Below are 25,362 nucleotides of genomic sequence, written 5' to 3'. Positions count from 1 at the left end.
GGGTCGCCCTTTCCGGGTGGGGGCCCCCTCCACTTGCAATGGCCTCCCTGAGGCCAGGCAGGCCCTCTCCTCCCGGACCAGCCGGCGGGTCATCTCCAGGCCCTTCCAGAGGCCAGCGGGGTGGGAGTCACGGTCCTGGACCCCGGCTGTGTACCCTTCCGGGAGCCGCCACCCCCCAGCAGCCAGGGGCCTCTCAGGGAGGCGAGGCGGTGTTTGGATGCTGGTGGTGTCAAAGGTCACTGGGGCGGGACGGGAGCGGGAAGATACTCCGGTGGCCTTCCTCCCGAGCAGACGAAAGGAGAGTGTTTCCAGGCGGTGCCCAGCGCGGGGAGCAGCTGTGGTTTCAGGGCGTTCCCGCGGAGTGGCGGCCGTGATTTGAGGAGCCGTGAATGCAGAATGCTGGTGAGTCTCTGGCCTTGAGGGAGGCCTGGGCTGGGAGCCTGGGGCCCGTGGAGAGCTGGAGGACACAGCCTCTCTTCCTGTGTCCCCTGCAGGGCTCAGCCCCACTCCGAGCCTCCGGGCTCTGGGGGGCCTGGCCGTGGCGGCCCTTATCTCCACTGTCTGGCTCTGGTGGCGGCTTGGGGCAGCCCCCGGGGGAGCCCCGGTCCCACAGCCCACGACCACCATCCTCGTCTGGCACTGGCCATTTGCCAGCCAGCCCCCAGAGCTGCCCGGGGACACCTGCACCAGGTACGGGGTGGCCCGCTGCCGCCTGACCGCCAACCGCAGCCTGCTGGCCGGCGCTGACGCCGTGGTCTTCCACCACCGAGAGCTGCAGACCCAGCAGGCCCGCCTGCCCCTGGCTGAGCGGCCGCGGGGCCAACCCTGGGTGTGGGCCTCCATGGAGTCGCCCAGCCACACCCGTGGCCTCGGCCGCCTCCGAGGGGTCTTCAACTGGGTGCTGAGCTACCGGCGTGACTCGGATATCTTCGTGCCCTACGGCCGCCTGGAGCCCCGTGAGGGGCCCGCGCCTCCGCTGCCGGCCAAGCGCGGGATGGCCGCCTGGGTGGTCAGCAACTTCCAGAAGCGGCAGCGGCGCGTGCAGCTGTACCGGCAGCTGGCACCGCACCTGCGGGTGGACGTGTTCGGCCGCGCGGCCGGGCAGCCCTTGTGCGCCGACTGCCTTCTGCGCGCCATGGCCGGCTACCGCTTCTACCTGTCCTTCGAGAACTCCGAGCACCGGGACTACATCACCGAGAAGTTCTGGCGCAACGCGCTGTTGGCCGGCGCCGTGCCCGTGGTGTTGGGCCCACCGAGGGCCGCCTACGAGGCTGTCGCCCCACCCGATGCCTTTGTGCACGTGGACGACTTCGGCTCGGCCCGCGAGCTGGCCGCCTTCCTCACCAGCATGAACGAGAGCTGCTATCTGCGCTACTTCGCGTGGCGAGACCGGTTCCGCGTGCGGTTGTTCAGCGACTGGCGAGAGCGCTTCTGTGCCATCTGTGCCCGGTTCCCCCAGCTGCCCCGTGGCCAGGTCTACCAGGACCTTGAGGGCTGGTTCCAAGCCTGAGCTCTGCCCGTGGAGGGAGGAAGGGGCGGGTGGCTGGGGAGCTGGACATGTGGGTAGAGGGGTGGGTGTTGAAATCAAACCACGCATCCGACCCTACGGCTGGGCGGATGCAGAGGCTGGGGTGGGGGGCTGGGAAGCAGGGCTCATCTGGGCAGCCTGCCTGGAGGAGGAGGCTGCTGGGCATTGGAGCCGCTCTTTGGAGGCAGAGGCGAGAGCAGGGAGGGAGGGATGGAGTACGGGGTGCTGAGGTCCGTCAGGCCCTCCGTCCCCACCACGATCATATCTCAGATGGGCGGGGGCTGAGAGAGGCTGTAGGCAGGGCCCTCGGGGCCACGGACACGCCCCCTGAGGTCTGTGGGGGCACAAGCCGGGCCCCCGGCCCATAGCTGGGGTCCCTTTGTCCCGGATGTGCAGTCTGGAGCCTGCAGACCCTGTGGCCTGCTGCCCCCTGGGGAGGGGACAGCAACCAATAAAGACACAAGCAGAGCGCGTGCGGACTCTGCCTTCCCTGCGCCCCCGCAACACGGGCCTCCTGTCCTGGCCGTATCCGCCCCCGCCCCCAGGCTCGTCCTCTGGGCCTCCATCTGCAGCACTGAAAGGCTCTGCAGCAGAGAGCCCGCCCTGACGCCCCCCACCCTGAAAGGCCCAGGGGTGTGGAGCAGAGGCCCAGCTCAGAAACGTGGCTGGGGGACATGTGCAAGGCGCCCTGGGACTTCATTCTCAGGCTGTGGGCATCCAGAGTGTGACGAGGCTCGGTTAGATGTGGGCTCTCTGTCACTGGTGGCAGCGTGGGCATGGGGGAGCACCAGGTTCCTGCTGCAGCAGGGGGTCCTGGTGTGCAGGGGAGGGGGGTGGGACTGGCACTGAGCCTCTGGGTGGCGCTGCCAGGGCCCCAGGTGGGTGGGCAGCAGGTGGTAGCAGGAAGCTGCTGCCCTCCCCCTTGGCAGTGGCTTCCTGTCCTGACCTAGCCCCACGTCCTGATAGAGGAGAAGGAAGTGTCCTCAGGCTTCAGGGGGAGGAGGGGGGGGAGGAGGAGGGGGGAGGGGGAAGGAGGGGGGAGGGTCCCCACCCCCTCCTGCCTGGCGCTCAGTTTAGAGCCTTCTCTGTGTAGCACGACACCACTCGGTTTGCCCCTCCCATTCACAAATTGGGAAACTGAGGTTGGGAGGAGCCCAGAGAAGCACAACGCATGATGCTTCTTGCAGCAGGGGCGGGCCTGCCCTCTGCTGGCCTCCCCAGGAATGGGCCTCCCCACGCGGCTCAGACCAGTCCAGGCACTGCCCCAAGCCTGCGGGTGCACTGGCCCCAGACACCCCTGCAGAGGCCACAATCACCCACACCCATAGGGAGAGAAAGCGGCCCCTCACAGAGGGCACAGCCTCAGCCTCCCCAAACACCGTCCTGCCTCGCCTGCACAGGGTGGTTCTCTGGGTCCCTTCTCCCCCTGGCTGAGCCCAGGGAGCTGCAGCCCCCACCGAGCCCAGCCAGGGCCGCCCTGCCACTTGGTCACCAAGTGGCTCATTCACAAGGAGCACAGGAAAGTCTTACAGGGGAAGAACAGCCCACCTGCTGCCCTTCTTGTCAGTATGTCCCCCCACCAAGGTGCAGGTGGGGTTGCCCCCAGTCTGGCAGGAAAGCCAACTCTTTGAGCCTTTAGAGACATGCCAGCTCTGCACAGGTAGGACCTGCATCCGAGGCTGCGCGCCCCCTCCCCAAGTTTGGGCGGCTGTCCCCCTCCAGCCCCCAGGTGCCCCGGGCACTGGGATCTGGCTCTCAGGTTCAGATGAAATTCCTGCCATCATCAGCTCTTCTGCGCGGAGGGCAGACAGAGGTGGGGACCTGGTGGGGAGCGAGCATCCCCCAGCATCCCCCCAGGGGCCACGGGCCGGGGCCAGGGTCGACCTCGGAGCGCCTCTAAGAGAGGACTATTTTAGGGGGCTGGGGTGCTGCGCCTCGGCTCGGCGCCCCTGGGAGACGAGCGCCCTGGGACTGAGTCGGGGATCTTGGTTTACGTCTGGGTTCTTGGGCGCATCACCTCAACGCCTAGAGGGAGGGGGGGCAAACAGAAAGCCTCCCGTGGCGGGTCAGAGCTCCGGGAACCGCCCAAACGCCGGTGGGCAGGCGACCCGGGTCGGGAGACGTGCGGAGGGCACCCGGCGGCCCCTTTAAGCGGGGGCGGCGCGGGCAGAGCGCGGGCGGGGGGCGGTGCGAGCCGCTGCCGCCGCGGCCGCCGAGGCGGAGCCAGCGCCGAGCCGGTCCCGGAGGCTCGAGACCCCGCCCCGCGCGGGCGATGCCGAGCGGCGCGGCTGGCGGCGGGCGGCGGGGCGCGCAGAGGAGCGGGCCGCAGCGCGGAGGCGGCCGGAGCGCGGCCCCGCCATGGGCTTCCTGCACCAGCTGCAGCTGCTGCTCTGGAAGAACGTGACGCTGAAGCGCCGGAGTCCGGTGAGCGACCCCCGGCGCCGCGGGTCGGCGGGAGCCGGAGGCTGCGGGTACCGGGGCCGGCGGCGCGCTCCCCGCGCGCACGTGCGGCGGCCCGGCCGGGCGCGCGTGAACCCCAGGCGGGCGGGGCGGCGGGTGGTCGGCCCTTCCTGCCCTCGCCCCTGCCCGCGCTCTGGCCTCCGGAGAGGGGGCTCGGCTGTACCCGGCCCGCCGCCCGCGTCCGCTGACATTCGTGAGGCTCGGCTGAGTCACGGGGCGGGCGCCCTCCGCAACGCGCTCTCCCGGGCCAGCCTCAGGGCTGGAAGGTGGCCCCGGGCCCCTGGGGGAGCGGGAGGCCCTGCTTCCCCCGGCAGAGGACCGGCTGGGAGTCTGGGTCCGACTCAGAGGCGCTGCGGTCTCTGGGCCCAGCCCTGGCGCCCCTGCAGGGACCCTGCCCCTCCTCCAGGCGCAGCCCTCTGTCCTTGCACAGGCGCCTCTCCTCGCACACATCCACCGGCCCTCGCTCACGGGCTTGCGCCGCGTCCTCGCTGTGCCTGCCTCGGCCCGCCCCGCCCCTGCTGCACCCTTTTGTCCTTCGGGGCCCTCCTCCCTGAAGCGGTCCACTCTCCACTCCCCCAACCCGGCCTCCCCCCGGGACTGGGTCCTCTGACCACCATGCTCCCCAGCTCTCTGCCCTGCGCTTGGGGGTGCAGGGCACAGCAGCTGTCAGGGGCTGAAGCGCCGGTGAGGAGTGGGGCTGGGGCGGTATGGGTGTCATCACACTGACCGCCACTGCTCCAGCCTTGGAAAGGGCAGGGGCATCTGCTGGCCTGCCCAGATGGCACCAGCCACATCGCAGCGAGGCCTGGGCAGCTCGGGTTCCTGACAGGACACTGGGGATTTTCCAGCATGGGGCTCAGGGCAGGTTGGGGTCTGGAGATGGAACCTGAGGTGGAGGCATCCTCCTGCCCCTCTGGAGTTTGGGGGCTCCTGTGCCACCTGGCCCTGGGGCCCCTTGAGCCGACCTGCTTCTGCCTGGGCCCCTCCCTGAGAGGGGTTTCAAAGTGCACAGCGGGAAACCCAGACCTGCAGATGGGCAGGGTAGCCGTCATCACCCTGGCCTGGCAGGATTCCCCTGGGCACCTGGCCCTGGCAGGGAGCCAGGCTTGTGTTCGCTCCCTGCCCACGGCGCCCGGGGCTGGCTGGCACTGGGCTTGTGGATCAGACCTGCAGCCTCTGGTGCTGCCTCCTCTGCTGCAGGTTTTGGGTCACCGGGGCCAGCAGGGCGGGGCCCTGGGGAGGGATTGAGACTGGACGTGGGCATGCGTCAGTGTGGCAGGGAGGATGGGAGCTAGGAGCAGAGGCTCCTGTGAGGGCCCCAGCATCTCCTGGGGACCCCAAAGCTCAGGGAAGTGGGCACCTGACAAGCAGGGGGGAGGTGCCCCCTGACCTACACCCAGGAGTAGCCCCCAAATGTCAGGTTGGGCCTCCCAGAGCCTTCCTTGCCCCGCCCCATGGCGCCCCCAGGGATGGCTGGGCTTGTGGAGGTCCTTGGCCTGTGGCCACAACACAGCAGGAATTCTTCCTCCAGGTGGCTGAGGCCTCGCTGGGCTCACACAGGGGGCTGGGGCAGGCTAGGTGGCGGGCGCCCTCCTCCACTTTTCTGGGAGGGTCTTGGGCGTCACAGTTGGCTCCCTGGACTTGGCTGGCAGAGGGTCTGCCTGCACGCTGTGTGCCTCACCGAGGGTGCATATGTGCCCTGGGGGAAGCCTGGTCGGGGTAGGAACCAAGGATCTCTGTGCCTGGCTTGCTCCACCTTCCCAAGCTCTGCGCCTCGGTTTCTCCATTTGTCGGTGTGGACCTCGGTCTGGATACCGGTCTGTTCTGGGGCTTCTGGCTGCTCCTGATGGGGGGACCAGGTCCCTGCAGTCGGGGGCAGCACCTCCATCCTCAGGCCTCACCTGTTCTCTTCTGGACGCAGCGGGAGGGGCCCGGAGGGGACACACAGGGCGCTGGCCCATCTCCAGGGCCAGGGGTCTGACCACCTTGCAGGCCGCTGGGTGGGGCGCCCAGGTGGGGCTGAACCTGCACTGCCTGCCGTAACTAGATGCCCCTCTGGCCACCCGCCCGCCAAGTAGGCCTCCCTCCTCGCAGCAGCTCATGTGCGGCCGTTGCTATAGCAATGAGGAGGCAGCAGGCCGGTTGCTGCAGTTACTCTGGAGGTGCCCGGAGGCAGGGCGGGGGTGGGTGGGGCCGGCTCAGCGGCCGTGACCCCAGCCACGCTCGGTGTGCAGGCGGCAGGCGCCTGTCCTGGTCCACGATGCCTCCTGGGCTGGCCCCGGGCTGGCTGCTGGCTCAGGGCGGGGGTGGAGGCTGGCACGGGCTGGGGCGGGCGTGGGGCGCAGACACACAGCAGGGTGTTCCACACCACAGAGCCCTATTGTCAACCCAGTAAACACAGCAGCATCTGGCCCCGCCCTGGGGGATCAGGGCTTGGGCCCTGGGCCAGAGAGAGCACCGCTGGGTCAGCGCTCTGAAGTCAGTTTGGGGTGGGGGTGAGGCTAAAGGAACCTTGGTGCCTCCGCAGAAGCCCAGTAGGTGTAGGGGTCAGGACGTGCCCTCGGGTGGGCCAGGGGCCCCCAAAGAGCAGCCAGCCCAAGGTCCGCCTCCCCCTTCCACCGTGCCCTCCCTGAGCCAGGAGGGGTACAGGCAGGAATGGAGGGAAGTCTGGACCCTGGGCACTTCTTTCCCGCTTCAGGCAGGTCCCAGCAGGGCTCACCTTGGTGCTCAGCCTGCAGCCGAGTCTCCCTGGGAACCCTGATCAGAGGCCCCAGGCAGGCAGACCCGCGCCCACTGGGGTCGTGGTGGGCCAGGGCAGGAGGCACCTGCATCTCAGGGTCGGGGGGTGGGGGGTGCTGTCAGACCCCTGACCAGGTCTTCCCGGAGGCTTAGGGCCCAGGGCTACAGCCAGGCCCTCCCCTCACCCAGGCCTCACCTTCCTAGGCCTTTGCCAGCGGGGGAGATTGATGGCACTATAGCTGCAGGGAGGAGGGCTGACCCGGGAGGGGGGCGGGGGTGGGAGTCACAGGCCAGTCCAGACACTCCTGGATCCTCTGAGATCTTGCCCAGGCGGCCCTGCAGGCGGGCAAGGAGCTGGGCGACACGTGGGTCAGCGTGGACCACAAGCCGCCTGATTTGTCCCTGCCGGGCTTCAGCGAGGCACATCTGGACTGGGTGTGGAGACCTGGTTCGCTTGAGCCAGAGAACACTGGCCCTCTCGCTCCTCAAAGAGGTTCTGGAAGGAAGGGGCTCTGATCTCTGTGGGCTTGGGGGACCTGGGTGGACCTGTGGCCCCTGGCGGGGCACGCAGGGTTCAGTGGGGCTGGGCTGGCCCTGGGAGGGGTGGCTGTCTGTCTGTGAGGGAGAGTAGGGTTTGGGTGTGTCCTGTCCGGCCCTGGGCAGGTGGCCTCACTCCGCCCGCCCTTTCCAGTGGGTCTTGGCCTTCGAGATCTTCATCCCGCTCGTCCTGTTTTTCATCCTGCTGGGGCTTCGGCAGAAGAAGCCCACCATCTCTGTGAAGGAAGGTGAGGGGCTTCTGGGGGCCCGGCCGGGAGGGGCGGGCAGGCGGCCCTCATGGCGTCTCGCACACCCCTCGGTGTGCACACGGCTCCTCCGGGCACAGGGGTGCCTGTCCCCCCCGCGGTCCCATGCCCCGCGCCTGGCCGGGCTGGGGTGACCGCGGTGCTGGGTCTCACTGTCTCCTCTGTTCTGTTCTGCCCCCCTCCCCGCCCTGCATGGTCTCTGTCCTCCTCCCGGGCCTGCATGCAGTCTGTAAGTGTGTGGTCACCTCCCGGCTGGCCCGGGCAACCTCAGGAGCCCTGCGGGGCCTCCTGGGGAAGCTTGTGCCCTCCCCTGCCCCTTGCTCGCACTAACGGCGTCTCCTGGCCAGCTGGGTCCTGCAGGGCCCCTGCCTGCTGTCAGGAACAGCTGGCTCGGTAGGGTGGGGGTGGGGGGGTGGGAGGTCAAGGCTGGAGTCCCCTGGACGTCGGTGGCTCCCCGGTCAGGCTCCCCGGTATCACCCAGGGTGGGGTTGCCTGGCCCTGCTGTGCAGGGCTGCAGCACCTAGCCGCTGTCCCCTCAGACCTAGTGGGCTCCTTCGTTCACTCTACTAACCAGCTGGCCAGAGAGGTCAGAGGTCACTGCCCAGTAGGGGCCCCCTGTGCTCCTGAGCCCTGGGGGCAGTGCCGCCTCGTGTTCTTGGGGAAGCAGTCAGAGCGCTGGCCTTGGCTGGTGGAGGGAAGAGGGACGCTCTAGCAGTTGGGGGAAGGGATGGTGAGATGCCCTTTGACCTCTGACCTGCTGGGGTCATCTGCACTAGAACACTCAGCCTTCTGTTTCCTGTCTGCTGCCTGCAGCTGCTTTTCTTCCTGACTTTCTCTAAATCTCTCTTCTCGGCCTCTGTCTCTTCCCACCCCCCGACCCCGCCCCTCCCCGGCCCTGGGCCCTCTCGCCTGCCCCCCAGCCTTCTACACGGCGGCGCCCCTCACCTCCGCCGGCATCCTGCCGGTCATGCAGTCGCTGTGCCCCGACGGCCAGCGGGACGAGTTCGGCTTCCTTCAGTATGCCAACTCCACGTGAGTGCCCCGGCCCCGGCTGCCCCGCCCCGGGCCTGGGCCCCGCCCCCGGCTGCCCCGCCCCGGGCCTGGGCCCCGCCCCCGGCTGCCCCGCCCCCGGCTGCCCCGCCCCGGGCCTGGGCCCCGCCCCCGGCTGCCCCGCCCCGGGCCTGGGCCCCGCCCCCGGCTGCCCCGCCCCGGGCCTGGGCCCCGCCCCCGGCTGCCCCGCCCCGGGCCTGGGCCCCGCCCCCGGCTGCCCCGGCCTGGGCCTGGCGGCCTGCGGGTGACGGCCAGTGGTGCTGCAGGGTCACGCAGCTGCTGGAGCGCCTCAACCGCGTGGTGGAGGAGGGCAACCTGTTTGATCCGGCGAGGCCCAGCCTGGGCTCGGAGCTGGAGGCCCTGCGCCAGCACCTGGAAGCCCTCAGCGCCAGCCCGGACCCCCTGGACGGCCGCGCAGCCCGACCTGCAGGTGCGCCCGGGGGCGGGCGGTGCCGGAGTCCTCTGTCAGCGGTCAGCGGGGTTTGAAGCCGGGCTCGGTGCCTCCTGCTGCGGGTCCCACGCCCACACCCCCGCCCGGTGCTCACCTGGTGGCCGCTGCCCCTCGTGGGAGTTGCTAGGAGCTCAGCTCTGAGGCCCTTTGGGGCTCTCTGGCCCCAGGCAGGGCCGGCCTTCAGCCCTGCCCTTCTGCCTGTCCAGGGTCCTCCTTCTCTCTGGACTCGGTGGCCAGGGACCCGCGGGAGCTGTGGCGCTTCCTGACGCAGAACCTGTCGCTGCCCGACAGCGCGGCCCGGGCTCTGCTGGCCGCCCAGGTGGACCTGCCTGAGGTGAGGGCCAGGAGCCTCAGTGGAGCGCCTGTGTCTGCTCCTGGGAGCTCCCCCGTCCTCGCCCTCCCCTGGCTTCCGTGAGGGTGCAGGGCTCCTGTGTCTGCTCCTGGGGGACCCCCCTGCCCTGGCCCTCCCCTGGCTTCCGTGGGGGTGCAGGGCTCTTGTGTCTGCTCCTGGGGGAGCCCCAGCCTTGGCCCCCCGCCCTGGCCCTCTGCTGGCTCCCGTAGGGGTGCAGGGCTGGAGCCCCAGCAGCTGAGCCACGACCCCCTCGCGCTCAGGTCTATCGCCTGCTTTTTGGCCCTTCGCCTGGCCTGGATGGGGGTTCAGGGCCCCCCAGGAATCAGCAGCCCCTGTTCCGGATGGAGGTGAGGGACACACGCTGCCTTCTTCTGGGTGGGTGAAGAGAGGGCTCCCCTTGAGGGTGAGGGGGTCCTCAGGAGTTGGTGGTTGTCCCCAGGAGGCAGGGTGGGAATGCGTCTCTCTCCCTCCCCCCACCCCCACCTGCTGTTGCAGGACCTGGGTGGTCTCGGACCCGGCCTGCTGGGTGGGGCAGGGTAAAGCCCTGGGCCGTGTGGGCCAGGCCTTTGGTATCCTCTTGGCTGGGGCTCCTTTCAGCCATTCCTCTGCACCCTGCCCCCAGGAGCTGCTGCTGGCCCCTGCCCTCCTGGAGCAGCTCACGTGCATGCCAGGCTCCAGGGAGCTGGGCCGGGTCCTCACTGTGCCCCGGGGTCAGCAGACAGCGCTGCAGGGATACCGGGACGCAGTCTGCAGAGGGCAGGCTGCAGCCCGTGCTCACCGCTTCTCGGGGCTGGCTGCTGAGCTCCGGAACCAACTGGATGCAGCCAAGATTGCCCAGCAGGTGAGGCCTGCCCGCCAGCCAGCCTGCAGATCTGTCACGTGGGCGAGGGGGTGTGCCAGGGCTCCTCGGGAGCGCCTGGGCACGGGGCTCTGCCTAGCTGTTCTTGGGTCCCCTGCCCCGGGCCTTCGATCCAGCCTGTCTTCCCGTCCCTGGTTGGCGCTCCTTGACCCCCAGGCTGCTCCCCTGCTCGCCTCCTGTGTCTCCTGCGGGTGTCCTCCCCATTCCATGCTGACCTCAGCCTCCCCTGCAGACAGCCCCCAGACCCTGTGCCCGCCCCTGGGCCTGAGTCTGCCCACTGCCCTGTTTCCCCTCAGCTGGGCCTGGATGCTCCCAATGGCTCTGCCACCCCACAGCAACCACCACCCCCACCACGGCTGCAGGCACTCTTGGAGGACCTGCTGGACGCCCAGAAGGTCCTGCGGGACGTGGATGTCCTCTCAGCCCTTGCCCTGCTGCTGCCTCAGGGCGCCTGCGCAGGCCGGGCTCCTGGGCCCGCAGCCAGTGGCCCTGGCGGGGCGGCCAACAGCACTGGGGCTGGGGCAGGCCCCGGCTCCAACAGCACGGCTGAGGAGGGGGCCCCGTCCGCTGCAGCCCCGGCCCCCTCGGACGCACTGCAGGGCCAGTGCTCCGCTTTCGTGCAGCTCTGGGCCGGCCTGCAGCCCATCCTGTGTGGCAACAACCGGTAGGTGGGTGGCAGGGGGCGGGGTGAGGAAGCCGGGGGTTGCTGGGCCTGCCCCCAGGCCTGGCTCTGATGCCCCCTCCCTGGTCCTGGTCCATGGTCCCCTACTCCATGCCAATTGTTTGACACCTGCACCCATTCGGAAGCCCCGCGCCCACCCCTCCCTGCCGATGCCCCATCCTACCTCAAGTCTCGCCTGCTTACCCCAGCACCATCGAGCCTGAGGCGCTGCGAAGGGGCAACATGAGCTCCCTGGGCTTCACGAGCAAGGAGCAGCGGAACCTGGGCCTCCTCGTGCACCTCATGACCAGCAACCCCAAGATCCTGTACGCGCCCGCGGGCTCCGAGGCAGACCGTGTCATCCTCAAGGTGTGCGCCTCGGGCTGCCCGTGTCCTCTGGGGCAGGAACTGAGGGAGCCGGGCAGAGGGCTCTGCAGGCTGGGGACGCCAGTGTCGGGGGGTGGCGGTTGGTAGAATTGGCACGAGAGGGGTGCAGCCCTGGCTCTTGAGAACTCCGGGGCTCGGCTCTCTGGGTGAGGGGACCTGTGAGCAAGTCCGAGGTGCAGGGGCACTTTGAAGGCTGCCTTGAGGATGCCCTGCCTGGCTGGTGTGGCGCAGGGTCCTGGCTGGCTGAGCATGGCCAGGGCTGGGCAGCACCGGTGAGGGTAGAGGAGGGGCCGCAGGCAGAGACCGTCCAGAGCGTCGTCTGCTGGGTGAGATTTGGGCAGGGCATCTGCGTGGTTTGGGACCAGCTGAGAGCACAGTGTCTGTGGCCCTCCCAGGTTGCAGTCTGGAAGAAGTAGAAACCGGGGCTGGAGATGGCCCCGGAAGGGGAGGGGCTGTGGAGGGGTTCCTGGGATGAGCATGGGGGGAGATGGGGCCAAGTGTCAGCCACTCGAGACATGCGTGGAGGGGTCCCACAAAGGGCCGGGGAGACGCTGCTGGTGGCAGGGGCTGGGGAGGCTGTGCTTTCCTGCGAGCCCGGCAGAGGGGGCTTCAGGGGAGGCGCCGAGCAAGGCCTGGGAGGGAAGGCCTTGGAGCTTCCAGGGGCCATCTGGCCAGACCTAGATCGGTGGTTGGTGGGGACTGGCCAGTGGGTGGCCTCCAGCCATGGAGGGAGGTAAGGAGTGAGAACCCCGTTGCTGGCCGGGTCCTTCCATGAGCCCCATGCTCTGCCCTCCCCCTCTGCAGGCCAATGAGACCTTCGCCCTTGTAGGCAACGTGACTCACTACGCCCAGGTGTGGCTCAACATCTCCGCGGAGATCCGCAGCTACCTGGAGCAGGGGAGGCTGCGGCAGCACCTGCGCTGGCTGCAGCAGGTGCTGCGTGCTGCGCTGGGGCGGGTGTGGCAGGGACCCGCCTTGGCCAGCCCAGGCCACCCTCTGAACCGGTCTGCCCCTTCCCCAGTATGTGGCCGAGCTGCGGCAGCACCCAGAGGCACTGAGCCTGTCGCCCGAGGAGCTGCCGCCTGCCCTACGCCAGGACAATTTCTCACTGCCCAATGGCTCAGTCCTCCTGCAGCAGCTGGACACCATTGACAATGCAGCCTGCGGCTGGATCCAGTTCATGTCCAAGGTGGGTGGGTGGGCCCCACGGGCCCTGCGGGTGCCCGGGTCGCCTCTCATGACTCTCCTCTCCTAGGTGAGCGTGGACATCTTCAAGGGTTTTCCAGATGAGGAGAGCATTGTCAACTACACCCTTAACCAGGCCTACCAGGATAATGTCACCGTGTTCGCTAGTGAGCCAGCCCCCTGGGCAGGTCCCCAGCCGGGGTCCCCCGCCTCTCCCCTGCCCTAGACCTTCCCATCCCGGTCCCCCTTTACGGTCAGTCACCGGCCCCGCCCCCACCCTCAGCCCCACCCCGCCCCGCCCAACCCTCGGCCCCGCCCCCACTCCTCGGCCCCGCCCTCCCTCTCCCTTCCTCGGCCCCGCCCATCTCCCCTCCCTCCGCCCCGCCCCTCCTCCTGTCCCAGGTGTGATCTTCCAGACCCGCAAGGACGGCTCCTTGCCGCCCCACGTGCACTACAAGATCCGCCAGAATTCAAGCTTCACGGAGAAAACCAACGAGATCCGCCGGGCCTACTGGCGGCCGGGGCCCAACACCGGCGGCCGCTTCTACTTTCTATATGGCTTCGTTTGGATCCAGGGTGAGGGCCGACCCTGGGGCCGCGGGGGGCGGGGCGCAGCCTCCGCTGACCACCATCCTCTTGCTCCTCCCACCCGCAGACATGATGGAGCGCGCCATCATCGACACCTTCGTGGGCCACGACGTGGTGGAGCCCGGCAACTACGTGCAGATGTTCCCCTACCCGTGCTACACGCGCGACGAGTGAGTGCAAACCGAGCGCTGCGCGAGCGCTGGGTGCCCGGTCCGCCGGCCTCCGCCTTACGCCCTCCCTCCCCCCAGCTTTCTGTTTGTCATCGAGCACATGATGCCGCTCTGCATGGTGATCTCCTGGGTCTACTCTGTGGCCATGACCATCCAGCACATTGTGGCTGAGAAGGAGCACCGGCTGAAGGAGGTGGGGGACATGGAGGAGGGGAGAAGAGGGAAGGGGTGGAGCGGAGGAGGGGGGCGATGGAGACAGGTGAGAGGTGGAGAGGCATACAGGTGGGGGGCAGCTGTGGGCAGCCCAGTGCCCTGCTGCCCCACAGGTGATGAAGACCATGGGCCTGAACAACGCGGTGCACTGGGTGGCCTGGTTCATCACGGGCTGCGTGCAGCTCTCCATCTCGGTGACGGCGCTGACCGCCATACTCAAGTACGGCCAGGTCCTCGCGCACAGCCACGTGCTCATCATCTGGCTCTTCCTGGCTGTCTACGCCGTGGCCACCATCATGTTCTGGTGAGTGCTGTGTGGCAGCGGCGGGCTGGAGGGTGGGCTTGCTTCGAGTAAGGACCCAGGACTCGGGTGTGGTTGACAGCCCGTGGCCCTGCCTGCCCCCAGCTTCTTGGTGTCCGTGCTGTACTCCAAGGCCAAGCTGGCCTCGGCCTGCGGCGGAATCATCTACTTCCTGAGCTACGTGCCCTACATGTACGTGGCTATCCGTGAGGAGGTGGCCCACGACAAGATCACCGCCTTCGAGAAGTGCATCGCGGTGAGGGTCCTGGGGGTGGCCCGGGCTCGGGGGTGTCCGGCCTCCTCCCCTGCGCTGACACTGCTGTCTCCTCAGTCCCTGATGTCCACGACCGCTTTTGGCCTGGGTTCCAAGTACTTTGCTCTGTACGAGGTGGCGGGCGTGGGCATCCAGTGGCACACGTTCAGCCAGTCTCCCGTGGAAGGGGATGACTTCAACCTGCTCTTGGCTGTCACCATGCTGATGGTAGATGCGGTCGTCTATGGGGTGCTCACGTGGTACATTGAGGCTGTGCACCCAGGTACCGAGCCCTTTGGAGGGGAGGGGAACAGGAGAAGGGGGCTATCTCTAGGGGGACACATGGCTTGGGGGGGACACTGACCCCAGGCCCTGGGTCAGCCTCCCCTCTCCCCATAGGCATGTACGGGCTGCCCCGGCCCTGGTACTTCCCACTGCAGAAGTCCTACTGGCTGGGCAGCGGGCGGACGGAGGCATGGGAGTGGAACTGGCCATGGGCTCGCACCCCCCGCCTCAGCGTCATGGAGGAGGATCAAGCCTGTGCCATGGAGAGCCGGCGCTTGGGTGAGTGGACACCAGGTGGGGACTGGGGCAGTTGCTGACTTTGACTTTGGGGGGCTGAGGACATCCTTGATGCTGACTCTGGCCCCCATGCAGAGGAGACACGGGGCATGGAAGAGGAACCCACCCACCTGCCGCTGGTAGTCTGCGTGGACAAGCTCACCAAGGTCTATAAGAACGACAAGAAGCTGGCTTTGAACAAGCTGAGCCTCAACCTCTATGAGAACCAGGTCGTGTCCTTCCTGGGCCACAACGGGGCTGGCAAGACCACCACCATGTGCGTGTCGGGGGGTGGGTGGCAGGGAGGGCTCCCTGCAGGAGGTGGGGCCGTGACCTCACCTGTCCGCCCAGGTCTATACTCACCGGCCTGTTCCCACCTACGTCGGGCTCGGCCACCATCTACGGGCATGACATCCGCACGGAGATGGACGAGATCCGCAAGAACCTGGGCATGTGTCCCCAGCACAATGTGCTCTTCGACCGGCTCACGGTGGAGGAGCACCTCTGGTTCTACTCGAGGCTCAAGAGCATGGCCCAGGAGGAGATCCGCAAGGAGATGGACAAGTGGGTGGGGCTCGGGTGGGCGCGAGGCTGCAGGCAGCACCCCAGCCCTGCAGCTTACCTCCCGCCTGCCCTCAGGATGATCGCGGACCTGGAGCTCTCCAACAAACGGCACTCGCTGGTGCAGACGCTGTCCGGCGGCATGAAGCGCAAGCTCTCGGTGGCCATCGCCTTCGTGGGCGGCTCCCGGGCCATCATCCTGGATGAGCCCACGGCCGGTGTGGACCCCTACGCGCGCCGCGCCATCTGGGACCTGATCCTGAAGTACAAGCCGGGTGAGCGGGCGCCGAGGGTGCAGAGAGCGGCCCCCTGCCCGGCCCCACCTGGCCGCCCCCCTGACCCCCATCTCCCCCAGGCCGCACGATCCTCCTGTCCACCCACCACATGGATGAGGCTGACCTGCTCGGGGATCGCATTGCCATCATCTCCCACGGGAAGCTCAAGTGCTGCGGCTCGCCGCTCTTCCTCAAGGGCGCCTACGGGGACGGCTACCGCCTCACGCTGGTCAAGCGGCCTGCAGAGCCTGGGGGTCCCCAAGGTCTGTGCGGAAGCCACCTGCCCCAGACTCTTCCTCAAGACCAGTGAGGTTGAGGGGCTTGGCTCTCACCGTGTTGCCCAGTGGGCCCAGGATGCTAGTTGGGCCTGGCCCACCCTCTCCCCCAGCCCCTGAGTGAAGCTCTTCCTACCCTCCCAGAGCCAGGGCTGACAGCCAGCCCCCCAGGTCCGGCCCAGCTGAGCAGCTGCTCCGAGTCCCAGGTTTCCCAGTTCATCCGCAAACATGTGGCCTCCTGCCTGCTGGTCTCCGACACCAGCACCGAGCTCTCCTACATCCTGCCCAGCGAGGCCGCCAAGAAGGGGGCCTTTGAGCGCCTATTTCAGGTGTGTGAGTCTGCGCTGGGGTGATGGAGGAGGTGGGGCAGAGGTCTGTAGGAAGTGGGGGAGGTGGAGGAGGTGTGTTCAGCAGAAGAGGCGGGCCGGGGCTCAGGGGCGGGGCCAGCAGGGGGCGGGCCTGGTGGAGGAGGCAGGACTGGGGTCGGGGGCGGGGCCAGTGGAGGGGGCGGGCCTGGTGGAGGAGGCAGGACTGGGGTTGGGGGTGGGGCCAGTGGAGGGGGCGGGCCTGGTGGAGGAGGCAGGACTGCGGTTGGGGGCGGGGCCAGTGAAGGGGGCGGGCCTGGTGGAGGAGGCAGGACTGGGGTCGGGGGCGGGGCCAGTGAAGGGGGCGGGCCTGGTGGAGGAAGCAGGACTGGGGTCGGGGGCGGGCCTGGTGGAGGAGGCAGGACTGGGGTCGGGGGCGGGGCCAGTGGAGGGGGCGGGCCTGGTGGAGGAGGCAGGACTGGGGTCGGGGGCGGGCCTGGTGGAGGAGGCAGGACTGGGGTCGGGGGCGGGGCCAGTGGAGGGGGCGGGCCTGGTGGAGGAGGCAGGACTGGTCTCTGGGACTGGGGCAGAACTGGGGCGGGGCCAGTAGAGGAGGCGGGGCTGCCCAAGAGGTGGGCACAACCTGCCCCGTGGCCACCCGCTTTGAGGTGGGCCTCACGCAGCTCTTTCACAGCACCTGGAGCACAGTCTGGATGCACTGCACCTGAGCAGCTTTGGGCTGATGGACACGACACTGGAGGAAGTGTTCCTTAAGGTGTCAGAGGAGGACCAGTCGCTGGAGAACAGTGAGGCAGGTGAGCCTCCAGAGCTGCTGACCCGCTCTGCCCCCATACCCTGGCTCCGCCAGCTCTGAGCGTCACTCTTACCCTGTCTCTGGGGCCAAGGGTTTTAGGTGGGAACAGGGAGCCAGGAGACCCCAGGGTCAGGCTGGGGCTGGTGCCTGGGGTGGGTGGGTGGGTGAGTGTGGAGGCCTGCAGGTGAAGGCCGCCCTGAGCCCCCACGCGTCTCCCCTGGCACCTCTGCAGATGTGAAAGAGTCTAGGAAAGACGTGTTACCGGGGGCTGCGGACCCGGTATCGGGGGAAGGCCCTGCCGGCAACCTGGCGCGGTGCGCGGAGCTGGCCCAGTCACAGGCGTCGCTGCAGTCTGCATCCTCGGTGGGCTCTGCCCGTGGTGACGAGGGGGCCGGCTACACCGATGTCTACGGCGACTACCGCCCTCTCTGTGACAACTTGCAGGACCCTGACAATGTCAGCTTGCAAGGTGGGGGCTGCTGGGCACTGCCGGGAGGGTCCCTGGAGGGTGGAGCGGGGCCCGTGCTCAGCTCCTGCCTCCTGTGCAGAGGCAGAGGCGGAGACCCTCGCGCGGGTTGGCCAGGGCAGCCGCAAGCTGGAGGGCTGGTGGCTGAAGGTGCGCCAGTTCCATGGGCTCCTGGTGAAGCGCTTCCACTGCGCCCGGCGCAACTCCAAGGCGCTGTCCTCTCAGATCCTGCTCCCTGCCTTCTTCGTCTGCGTGGCTATGACCGTGGCACTCTCCGTCCCAGAGATCGGTAAGGCTGCCTAGCCAGATATCCGGACATCCGCCTGCTTGGGAGCCACATGGGGGAGCCCTGGGCACAGTAGCTGAGGCTGGTGGGCACACTCTGGGGTTCCTTTGGGGTGCAGACTCCAAGCTTGGGTCCCCTGTGGGTACTAGGAAGAGGGACCTGGGCCCGTGAGGTGCTGGCAGGCTGTAGGAACTTGCTCAGGCTTCCCCATGTTTCCCACCAGGCGACCTGCCCCCGCTGGTCCTGTCCCCCTCCCAGTACCACAACTACACGCAGCCCCGTGGCAACTTTATCCCCTATGCCAATGAGGAGCGCCGGGAATACCGGTGAGCCGGCAACAGGGCCACCGTGGGGGGCGGGGGCTAGTGCGGGGGCTGGGGGGGCTGGCCTGACCCCCACCTGGGCTCGCTCTGTGCTTTCCCAGCTTGCGACTGTCCCCCGACGCTGGGCCCCAGCAGCTGGTGGGCACCTTCAGGCTGCCGTCGGGTGTAGGAGCCACCTGTGTGCTCAAGTCTCCGGCCAATGGCTCATTGGGGCCCACGCTGAACCTGAGCAGCGGTGAGTCGCGTCTGCTGGCTGCGCGGTTCTTCGACAGCATGTGCCTGGAGTCCTTCACGCAGGGGCTGCCGCTGTCCAACTTTGTGCCGCCCCCACCCTCGCCCGCCCCGTCTGACTCCCCTGTGACCCTGGATGAGGACCTGCTGCCCACCTCCGGGCCAGGTACTGGCTAGTGGGGCTGCCTGGGGCTCGGGAAAGCGGGGGCCGGGCTGACTGTGCGATCTGCCTGCAGAGAACTGGACATCGGCGCCCTCCCTTCCACACCTGGTGCGGGAGCCCGTCCGCTGTACCTGCTCTGGGCAGGGCACCGGCTTCTCCTGCCCAGGCGGTGTAGGCGGGCACCCGCCCCAGATGCGGGTGGTCACGGGTGACATTCTGACCGACATCACGGGCCACAATGTCTCCGAGTACCTGCTCTTCACCTCTGACCGCTTCCGGCTGCACCGGTGAGCAGAGGGGAGGAGCGTTCCGGCCTTGGATGGGGAGCAGACCCCCATTGCCCGCCTGGCCTCACAGGTGGTCGGCTTGCCACCCAGGTACGGGGCCATCACCTTTGGCAACGTCCAGAAGTCCATCCCAGCCTCATTTGGGGCCCGGGCCCCGGCCATGGTGCGGAGGATTGCAGTACGCAGGGCTGCCCAGGTGAGCCCCGCTCGGCCCCGGGCCCTGCCGCGTCCCGCCCTCGCCCAAAGTCTGCAGCGATGACAGGCTCTGGGGGGTCTTTCTGTGTGCCCCCGCAGGTTTTCTACAACAACAAGGGCTACCACAGCATGCCCACCTACCTCAACAGCCTCAACAACGCCATCTTGCGTGCCAACCTGCCCAAGAGCAAGGGCAGCCCTGCGGCCTACGGTGGGTGAGCGGGGCAGGCTGGGGCGGGCGTGCGGGCACAGAGCAGGTCCTGAGGCTGCCCTGTGCTGCAGGCATCAGCGTCACCAACCACCCGATGAACAAGACGAGTGCCAGCCTCTCTCTGGATTACCTGTAGGTGCGGGTGGGGCGGGGTGGGCGCCGCCGGGACCGCGTGCCGGGCAGGGCTGAGGGCCTCGTCGCCCCCAGGCTGCAGGGCACCGACGTGGTCATCGCCATCTTCATCATCGTGGCCATGTCCTTCGTGCCGGCCAGCTTCGTGGTCTTCCTGGTGGCCGAGAAGTCCACCAAGGCCAAGCACCTACAGTTCGTCAGTGGCTGCAACCCTGTCATCTACTGGCTGGCCAACTACGCGTGGGACATGGTACGCCCCCGACCCCCGGCCGTGCCTGCCCCCGCCCCCGCTGGGCCCCCCCGTCCTGCTCTGGGGACCCTCGCCCCTGTCCCCAGGCCTCTCCGGCTCTGGCCCCTCACCTGCCACCCCTGCTTCGGTAGCTCAACTACCTGGTCCCGGCCACCTGCTGCGTCCTCATCCTGTTCGTGTTCGACCTGCCGGCCTACACGTCCCCCACCAACTTCCCGGCCGTGCTCTCCCTGTTCCTGCTCTACGGGTAAGGGGGCGATGGCGGGGTTGGGGCAGGGCGCAGGGGGCTGACGGCCCAGTGACGCCGCCTGGCTGCCGCCCGCAGGTGGTCCATCACACCCATCATGTATCCGGCCTCCTTCTGGTTCGAGGTCCCCAGCTCGGCCTACGTGTTTCTCATCGTCATCAACCTCTTCATCGGCATCACCGCCACCGTGGCCACCTTCCTCCTGCAGCTCTTTGAACATGACAAGGTGGGCCGGGGTGGTGAGGTGGGGGGTGGCAGGGCTGACGCTGTGCCCTGACATGCCCCTCCCCCCCGCCGTGACCCTCCAGGACCTGAAGGTTGTCAACAGTTACCTGAAGAGCTGCTTCCTCATCTTCCCCAACTACAACCTGGGCCACGGGCTGATGGAGATGGCATACAACGAGTATATCAACGAGTACTACGCCAAGATCGGTGAGACCGCGGGGCTGACGGTGCTGCCCCTGGCTGGGGGGCCTAGGCGGGCTCCAGACCTGGGGGCGAGCGGGCGCTCCTGAGACCCCGGCCCTGAGCCAGCTGCCCCGCAGGCCAGGTTGACAAGATGAAGTCTCCCTTCGAGTGGGACATCGTCACCAGGGGCTTGGTGGCCATGACCGTTGAGGGCTTCGTGGGCTTCCTCCTGACCATCATGTGTCAGTACAACTTCCTGCGGCAGCCGCAGTGAGTGCGCGGGCCCTGCGGGTGGGGCGGGGCTGGGCGCTGCCCTCCGGCCTGGCCCAGGTGCACGGGCACCAGGTGGCATCAGCCACACGCTGCCCCCCCTCGCCCCCCAGGCGCATGCCCGTGTCCACGAAGCCCGTGGAGGACGACGTGGACGTGGCCAGCGAGCGGCAGCGAGTGCTCAGGGGAGATGCAGACAACGACATGGTCAAAATCGAGAACCTGACCAAGGTGGGCCCTGGGCGGCTGGGGGCGGGGCCCGGGGTACGCTGGGGGCGGCTGGGGGCGGGGCCCGGGGCAGGCGAGGGAGGGGGCGACGGGGCAGAGCCCGGGGTAGGCTGGGGGTGGCTGGGGGCGGGGCCCGGGGCGTGGGGGAGGGGGGGACGGGGCGGAGCCCGGGGTAGGCTGGGGGCGGCTGGGGGCGGGGCCCGGGGCAGGCGGAGGAGGGGCGACGGGGCAGAGCCCGGGGTAGGCTGGGGGTGGCTGGGGGCGGGGCCCGGGGCACGCGGGGGAGGGGGGGACGGGGCGGGGCCCGGGGCAGGCTAGGGCCCAGTGGGAGCTCGCGGGGCCTGCTGAGCAGCTGCCCTCTCACCTCCGCCAGGTGTACAAGTCGCGGAAGATCGGCCGCATCCTGGCCGTGGACCGCCTATGCCTGGGCGTGCGTCCTGGCGAGTGCTTCGGCCTCCTGGGAGTCAACGGCGCGGGCAAGACCAGCACCTTCAAGATGCTGACGGGGGACGAGAGCACGACGGGGGGCGAGGCCTTCGTCAACGGGCACAGGTGCGGGCAGGCGGGCTGGCGCCTGGGCGGGCGGGCCGGCGGCAGCCCTGGTGCTGACGGCGCTGTGTCCCCAGCGTGCTCAAGGAGCTGCTCCAGGTGCAGCAGAGCCTGGGCTACTGCCCGCAGTTCGACGCCCTGTTCGACGAGCTCACGGCCCGGGAGCATCTGCAGCTGTACACAAGGCTCCGAGGCATCCCCTGGAAGGACGAGGCGCGGGTGAGGGTTGCCCGGCGGGGCAGGCGGCCGGCGTGGGGGGTGTGGAGGGGGGCCCCTGACGTTCCCGTCACTCCCAGGTCGTGAAGTGGGCCCTGGAGAAGCTGGAGCTGACCAAGTATGCCGACAAGCCCGCCGGCACCTACAGCGGAGGGAACAAGCGGAAGCTGTCAACAGCCATCGCCCTCATCGGGTACCCAGCCTTCATCTTCCTGGTGAGCCCAGGGGTGGCACTGGGGGCAGGATGGGGGATGGGGTGGGTTGGGGGGGATGGGGGAGGATAGGGGATGGGGTGGGTTGGGGATCAGGTACCCCAACCTTCATCTTCCTGGTGACCGACCCTAAGGGTGGGATGAGAATCAGTACCCCATCTTTGTGTTCTTGGTGAGCCGGGTGGGAAGCAGCTGGTGGGGCCAGCCGGGGTAGACAGGGTACAGCGGCTGAGCCTGGCACTACCCCCAGGATGAGCCTACCACAGGCATGGACCCCAAGGCTCGGCGCTTCCTCTGGAACCTTATCTTGGACCTCATCAAGACAGGGCGCTCGGTGGTGCTGACTTCACACAGGTCCGCCCGTGCCCCGCCCCGCCCCCCCCCCCCACAGGGCCCTCCACTCCGTGCCAGCCTGTGGGTCTCACCCGCAGCATGGAGGAGTGTGAGGCGCTGTGCACGCGGCTGGCCATCATGGTGAACGGGCGCCTGCGCTGCCTGGGCAGCATCCAGCATCTGAAGAACCGGTGAGCCCCGGCGGCGGGGGGCCTGGGGGGGAGGGGCACGGAGGGCGAGGGAGGGGGCGGGGGGCCTGGGGGGGAGGGGCACAGGGGGCGAGGGAGGCAGCGGGGGGGCCTGGGGGAGGGGCACAGGGGGCGAGGGAGGGGGCGGGGCCTGGGGGGGAGGGGCACAGGGGGGCGAGGGGCCTGGGGGGGCACAGGGGGGCAAGGGAGGGGGTGGGGGGCCGGGGGGGAGGGGCACAGGGGGCGAGGGAGGCGGCGGGGGGCCTGGGGGAGGGGCACAGGGGGCGAGGGAGGGGGCGGGGCCTGGGGGGAGGGGCACAGGGGGGCGAGGGGCCTGGGGGGGCACAGGGGGGCAAGGGAGGGGGTGGGGGCCTGGGGGGGAGGGACATGGGCGAGGGATGGGGGCGGGGGCCTGGGGGGAAGGGGCACAGGGTGGCGAGGGAGGGGGGTTGGGGGCTGGGGGGAGGGGCACGGGGTGCAAGGGAGGGTGCGGGGGCCGGGGGGAGGGGCACAGGGGGGCGTGGTCCGGGGGGGCGGCCTAGGTCACAGGGGGCGGGGGGTCCACGGGGACAGGCCGAGACTGGGCCCCTCTCCTGGCTGGGGTGTGGCCACGAGCCTGTCCCGCAGGTTCGGGGATGGTTACATGATCACGGTGAGGACCAAGAGCAGCCAGAACGTGAAAGACGTGGTGCGGTTCTTCAACAGGAACTTCCCGGAGGCCATCCTCAAGGTGGGCAAGGCCTGGGGGGCGGGGGGAAGGGGGCACCGCCCGAGCGGCCTCTGACCTCTGTGCCCACCAGGAGCGGCACCACACGAAGGTGCAGTACCAGCTCAAGTCCGAGCACATCTCGCTGGCGCAGGTGTTCAGCAAAATGGAACAGGTGGTGGGTGTGCTGGGCGTCGAGGACTACTCGGTCAGCCAGACCACCCTGGACAACGTGAGTGCCCTGGGCTGGGGCCGCCCTCCCCGCTGGGCCGGCCCCCCGCCCACCCCCTGCCCCCTCCCCCGCCCACCAGGTGTTCGTGAACTTCGCCAAGAAGCAGAGCGACAACCTGGAGCAGCAGGAGACGGAGCCGCCCTCGGGCCTACAGTCCCCGCTGGGCCGCCTGCTCAGCCTGTTCCGGCCGCGGCCTCCCCCCACTGAGCTGCGGGCGCTGGTGGCCGACGAGCCCGAGGACCTGGACACGGAGGATGAGGGCCTTATAAGCTTCGAGGAGGAGCGGGTGAGCCAGGGGCTCGGGTCAGGGCCGCGGGCTGGCCGGGGGGCGGGCTCGGTTGGGAGTGGGGGTCGGGCTCCGCAGGGGGAGGGGCCAGGCTCAGGTTGGGACGGGGGCCGGGCTCGGGAGGGGGCGGGGCCGGGCTGGGGCGGGGCGAGGCGGGACCTTGGACCCCCGCTGTTCTGAGCTGGGGCGAGGGCAGAGGGACCCACGATACTCGTGGATCTGGGAGGCCCGGGCGCAGTCAGGGGAGACAGACCACGCCGACCTCCTAGCACCTTGGAAACGGAGGGCGTTTTGGAGCCAGGCAGAACCGAGGTGGGCGGAGCAGAGCCTGGGACCAGCAGCCACCGGCTTGGCAGGGGCAGACCACCGGGAAGCCCGGCACTGAGAGGGAGCTCGGGGCGGACAGAGGCGGGAGGGCCGGCGAAAGGGCCGGCCTGGGCCGGGAGCGGGCTCACACACCCCAGCCAGCCTGTCGCTGTCCACCAGGCCCAGCTCTCCTTCAACACGGACACTCTCTGCTGACCGCCGGAGTTGGGTCGAGGTTACGCGGTGGGAACAGAAGTCAGGCGGTGGCCGAGGTCCCACGTGTGCCCTCCCCCCCGCGCCCACCTGCCAGGCCCTGGAGTGGGCGGTCCAGGACCAAGGGCTTCAGCCCCCTCCAGCCCTGCCCCCTCGGCCGCCGCGCCGCCCTCCCCTCGTTGTGCCAAAGGCTGGCCCGGCCCCGGGCTGCGCACACCCTCACCCTGCTCTGCCTTAAAGCCTTGCGGTCTGGCCGGCCCCTGGCCTCTGCCCTTGCCCAGCTCTGCCCACCACTCCCAGGGCCGCGGGGTGCCCGGGCTGCCAGGACCGCTCGACCTCTCCTGGCGGGACCTGGCCTCCCCATGGGCTGAGCTCTTACACGCACTTTGGATGGTGGCTGCTGCCGGCCTTGGGCTGAGGGGAGGGGTGGGTTCGGCCCCACCCGAGGCGCCTATTTATTTTGCTTTAGGATAAGGCTCCCTCACCCTGGCTTCCCGCAGGGAGGCTGCCAGGGGCGGCGTGCCGGGGGCGGGGGGCAGGAATGGAGATGCTGGCCCCGCCGGCCAGGCGAGGGGCCTGACCCCCCTCCCCATCCCTCCTGCTGCCGTTGCCCTCCCCCCAGCTCGGCCCCCTGCCCTCCCACCTGGGAGCCAGACCTGTACATAGCGCACAGATGTTTGTTTTAAATAAAGTCCATGCAAGCCTGTGTGTGGCGGGTGGTGTGTGGGGTGAAGGGGACCCACTGGATACCAGGACACAGTGCCTGCCTGCAGGCACTGGGCTCTAGTTGGGGGACGGAGACGGGGTCAACCTGGAGGAGGGGCTGGGCTCCTCTCCCCTCACTGGCCCTTCTAACAGAGCTGTTAAGGTGCTGCTGGAAAGGGCCCGCAGGCAGGAGCTCAGGAGAGAAGAGTTTTCACCAGAGATGAGGCCCCGCGCGGGCCCTGAAGGGGCAGGGCGGGCAGCTCCACGGGCCCCTCCGGCAGCTGCTCTGCGGATGTGGCAGGGGCGGCGGGGAGGCTGTGGTCCTGTTAAGGCTGGCACACAACGTGGTAAGCGGTTCAGACGACGCAGGCGGAGAAAGCACGGGCAGCGCGTCTATGCTTCCCGTGTCCGAGGCCACTGCAGGCGCACGCGCATGCTCAGAGCCACAGGCGCGAGCGCGCGGTGCTTTCCGTTTGCTGGGTTTCTCTCTCCCACTTGGCCTGCTTTGCTAGGGCCACCCTAACAGAGAACCACGACCAGGCAGCTTACACACCAGACACCTACTCTCTCACCCTCGGGGGCCAGAAGTTCAAGGTCGAGGTGCTGGCAGGTTGGATCCTCCAGAGCTCCCTGCTCTCCCAGCTGCTGGGGGTCTTCTGGCCGTCTCCGGTGTCCTTGGCTTGTAGGAGCATCGCCTGGCTCTCTGCCTCCAGCTCCACACAGGGTCCTCCGTCTGAGTGTGTGAAGGTGTCCATATCTGCCCTTTTTATGGGGACACAGTCATGGGGCTAGCGCCCATTGCCATGACCTCAACTTTGATCACCCCCATTTCCAAATACAGTCACATTCTGAGGGTGGGGGTTGGGGGGAGGGCCGGAACATGTGAATTCAGAGGGGGCAGCCATAACACCAGGAAACCTCAGGCTAG

At 68.8% G+C, this 25,362-nt stretch overlaps 2 protein-coding genes across 4 annotated transcripts; both read left to right on the top strand.

Moving 5' to 3' along the window:
* The first annotated feature begins 261 nt into the window (after positions 1 to 261).
* Positions 262 to 1,685, top strand: FUT7 (fucosyltransferase 7). The gene is made up of 2 exons (XM_006062537.3): positions 262 to 402; positions 495 to 1,685. Exons 1-2 carry the CDS (start codon positions 390 to 392, stop codon positions 1,508 to 1,510), a joined length of 1,029 nt encoding a protein of 342 aa, XP_006062599.1. The 5' UTR covers positions 262 to 389; the 3' UTR covers positions 1,511 to 1,685.
* A 2,109-nt stretch (positions 1,686 to 3,794) lies between these two features.
* ABCA2 (ATP binding cassette subfamily A member 2) lies at positions 3,795 to 24,435 on the top strand. 3 transcript variants are annotated; one of them, XM_044926563.1, is made up of 49 exons: positions 3,795 to 3,952; positions 7,419 to 7,512; positions 7,757 to 7,759; positions 8,451 to 8,562; positions 8,847 to 9,010; positions 9,238 to 9,365; positions 9,644 to 9,730; positions 10,006 to 10,224; positions 10,539 to 10,906; positions 11,113 to 11,272; positions 12,095 to 12,142; positions 12,312 to 12,479; positions 12,546 to 12,642; positions 12,878 to 13,051; positions 13,131 to 13,233; positions 13,312 to 13,426; positions 13,560 to 13,750; positions 13,853 to 14,003; positions 14,079 to 14,283; positions 14,400 to 14,564; positions 14,658 to 14,838; positions 14,913 to 15,125; positions 15,201 to 15,397; positions 15,478 to 15,660; positions 15,817 to 16,001; positions 16,672 to 16,792; positions 17,024 to 17,260; positions 17,340 to 17,546; positions 17,767 to 17,869; positions 17,968 to 18,263; positions 18,334 to 18,547; positions 18,638 to 18,743; positions 18,842 to 18,953; positions 19,025 to 19,085; positions 19,161 to 19,335; positions 19,467 to 19,582; positions 19,661 to 19,808; positions 19,891 to 20,014; positions 20,128 to 20,260; positions 20,374 to 20,491; positions 20,862 to 21,040; positions 21,115 to 21,256; positions 21,334 to 21,468; positions 21,716 to 21,819; positions 21,897 to 21,989; positions 22,614 to 22,716; positions 22,787 to 22,924; positions 23,004 to 23,210; positions 23,697 to 24,435. In XM_044926563.1, exons 1-49 carry the CDS (start codon positions 3,887 to 3,889, stop codon positions 23,730 to 23,732), a joined length of 7,185 nt encoding a protein of 2,394 aa, XP_044782498.1. In that variant the 5' UTR covers positions 3,795 to 3,886; the 3' UTR covers positions 23,733 to 24,435. The 3 variants fall into 3 exon arrangements, with proteins under 3 accessions (XP_044782498.1, XP_044782496.1, XP_044782497.1); XM_044926561.1 differs by having other exon boundaries at positions 12,095 to 12,223; XM_044926562.1 differs by lacking the exon at positions 7,757 to 7,759 and having other exon boundaries at positions 12,095 to 12,223.
* Positions 24,436 to 25,362: the final 927 nt, after the last annotated feature.

The sequence above is a fragment of the Bubalus bubalis genome, chromosome 12, assembly GCF_019923935.1.
Source record: "Bubalus bubalis isolate 160015118507 breed Murrah chromosome 12, NDDB_SH_1, whole genome shotgun sequence".
Taxonomy (NCBI): domain Eukaryota; kingdom Metazoa; phylum Chordata; class Mammalia; order Artiodactyla; family Bovidae; genus Bubalus; species Bubalus bubalis.
Note: the sequence above shows the minus strand (reverse complement) of the source record. Positions and strands in the feature narration are given on the sequence as shown.

Excerpts from the sequence above, each read along its gene's own strand:
- ABCA2 (XM_044926561.1), top strand. The coding sequence starts at position 3,887 with ATGGGCTTCCTGCACCAGCTGCAGCTGCTGCTCTGGAAGAACGTGACG. Across the intron at positions 15,126-15,200 it reads ATCCGCAAGGAGATGGACAA|GATGATCGCGGACCTGGAGC; the intron begins GTGGGTGGGGCT and ends GCCTGCCCTCAG. Across the intron at positions 22,717-22,786 it reads TCCCGGAGGCCATCCTCAAG|GAGCGGCACCACACGAAGGT; the intron begins GTGGGCAAGGCC and ends TGTGCCCACCAG.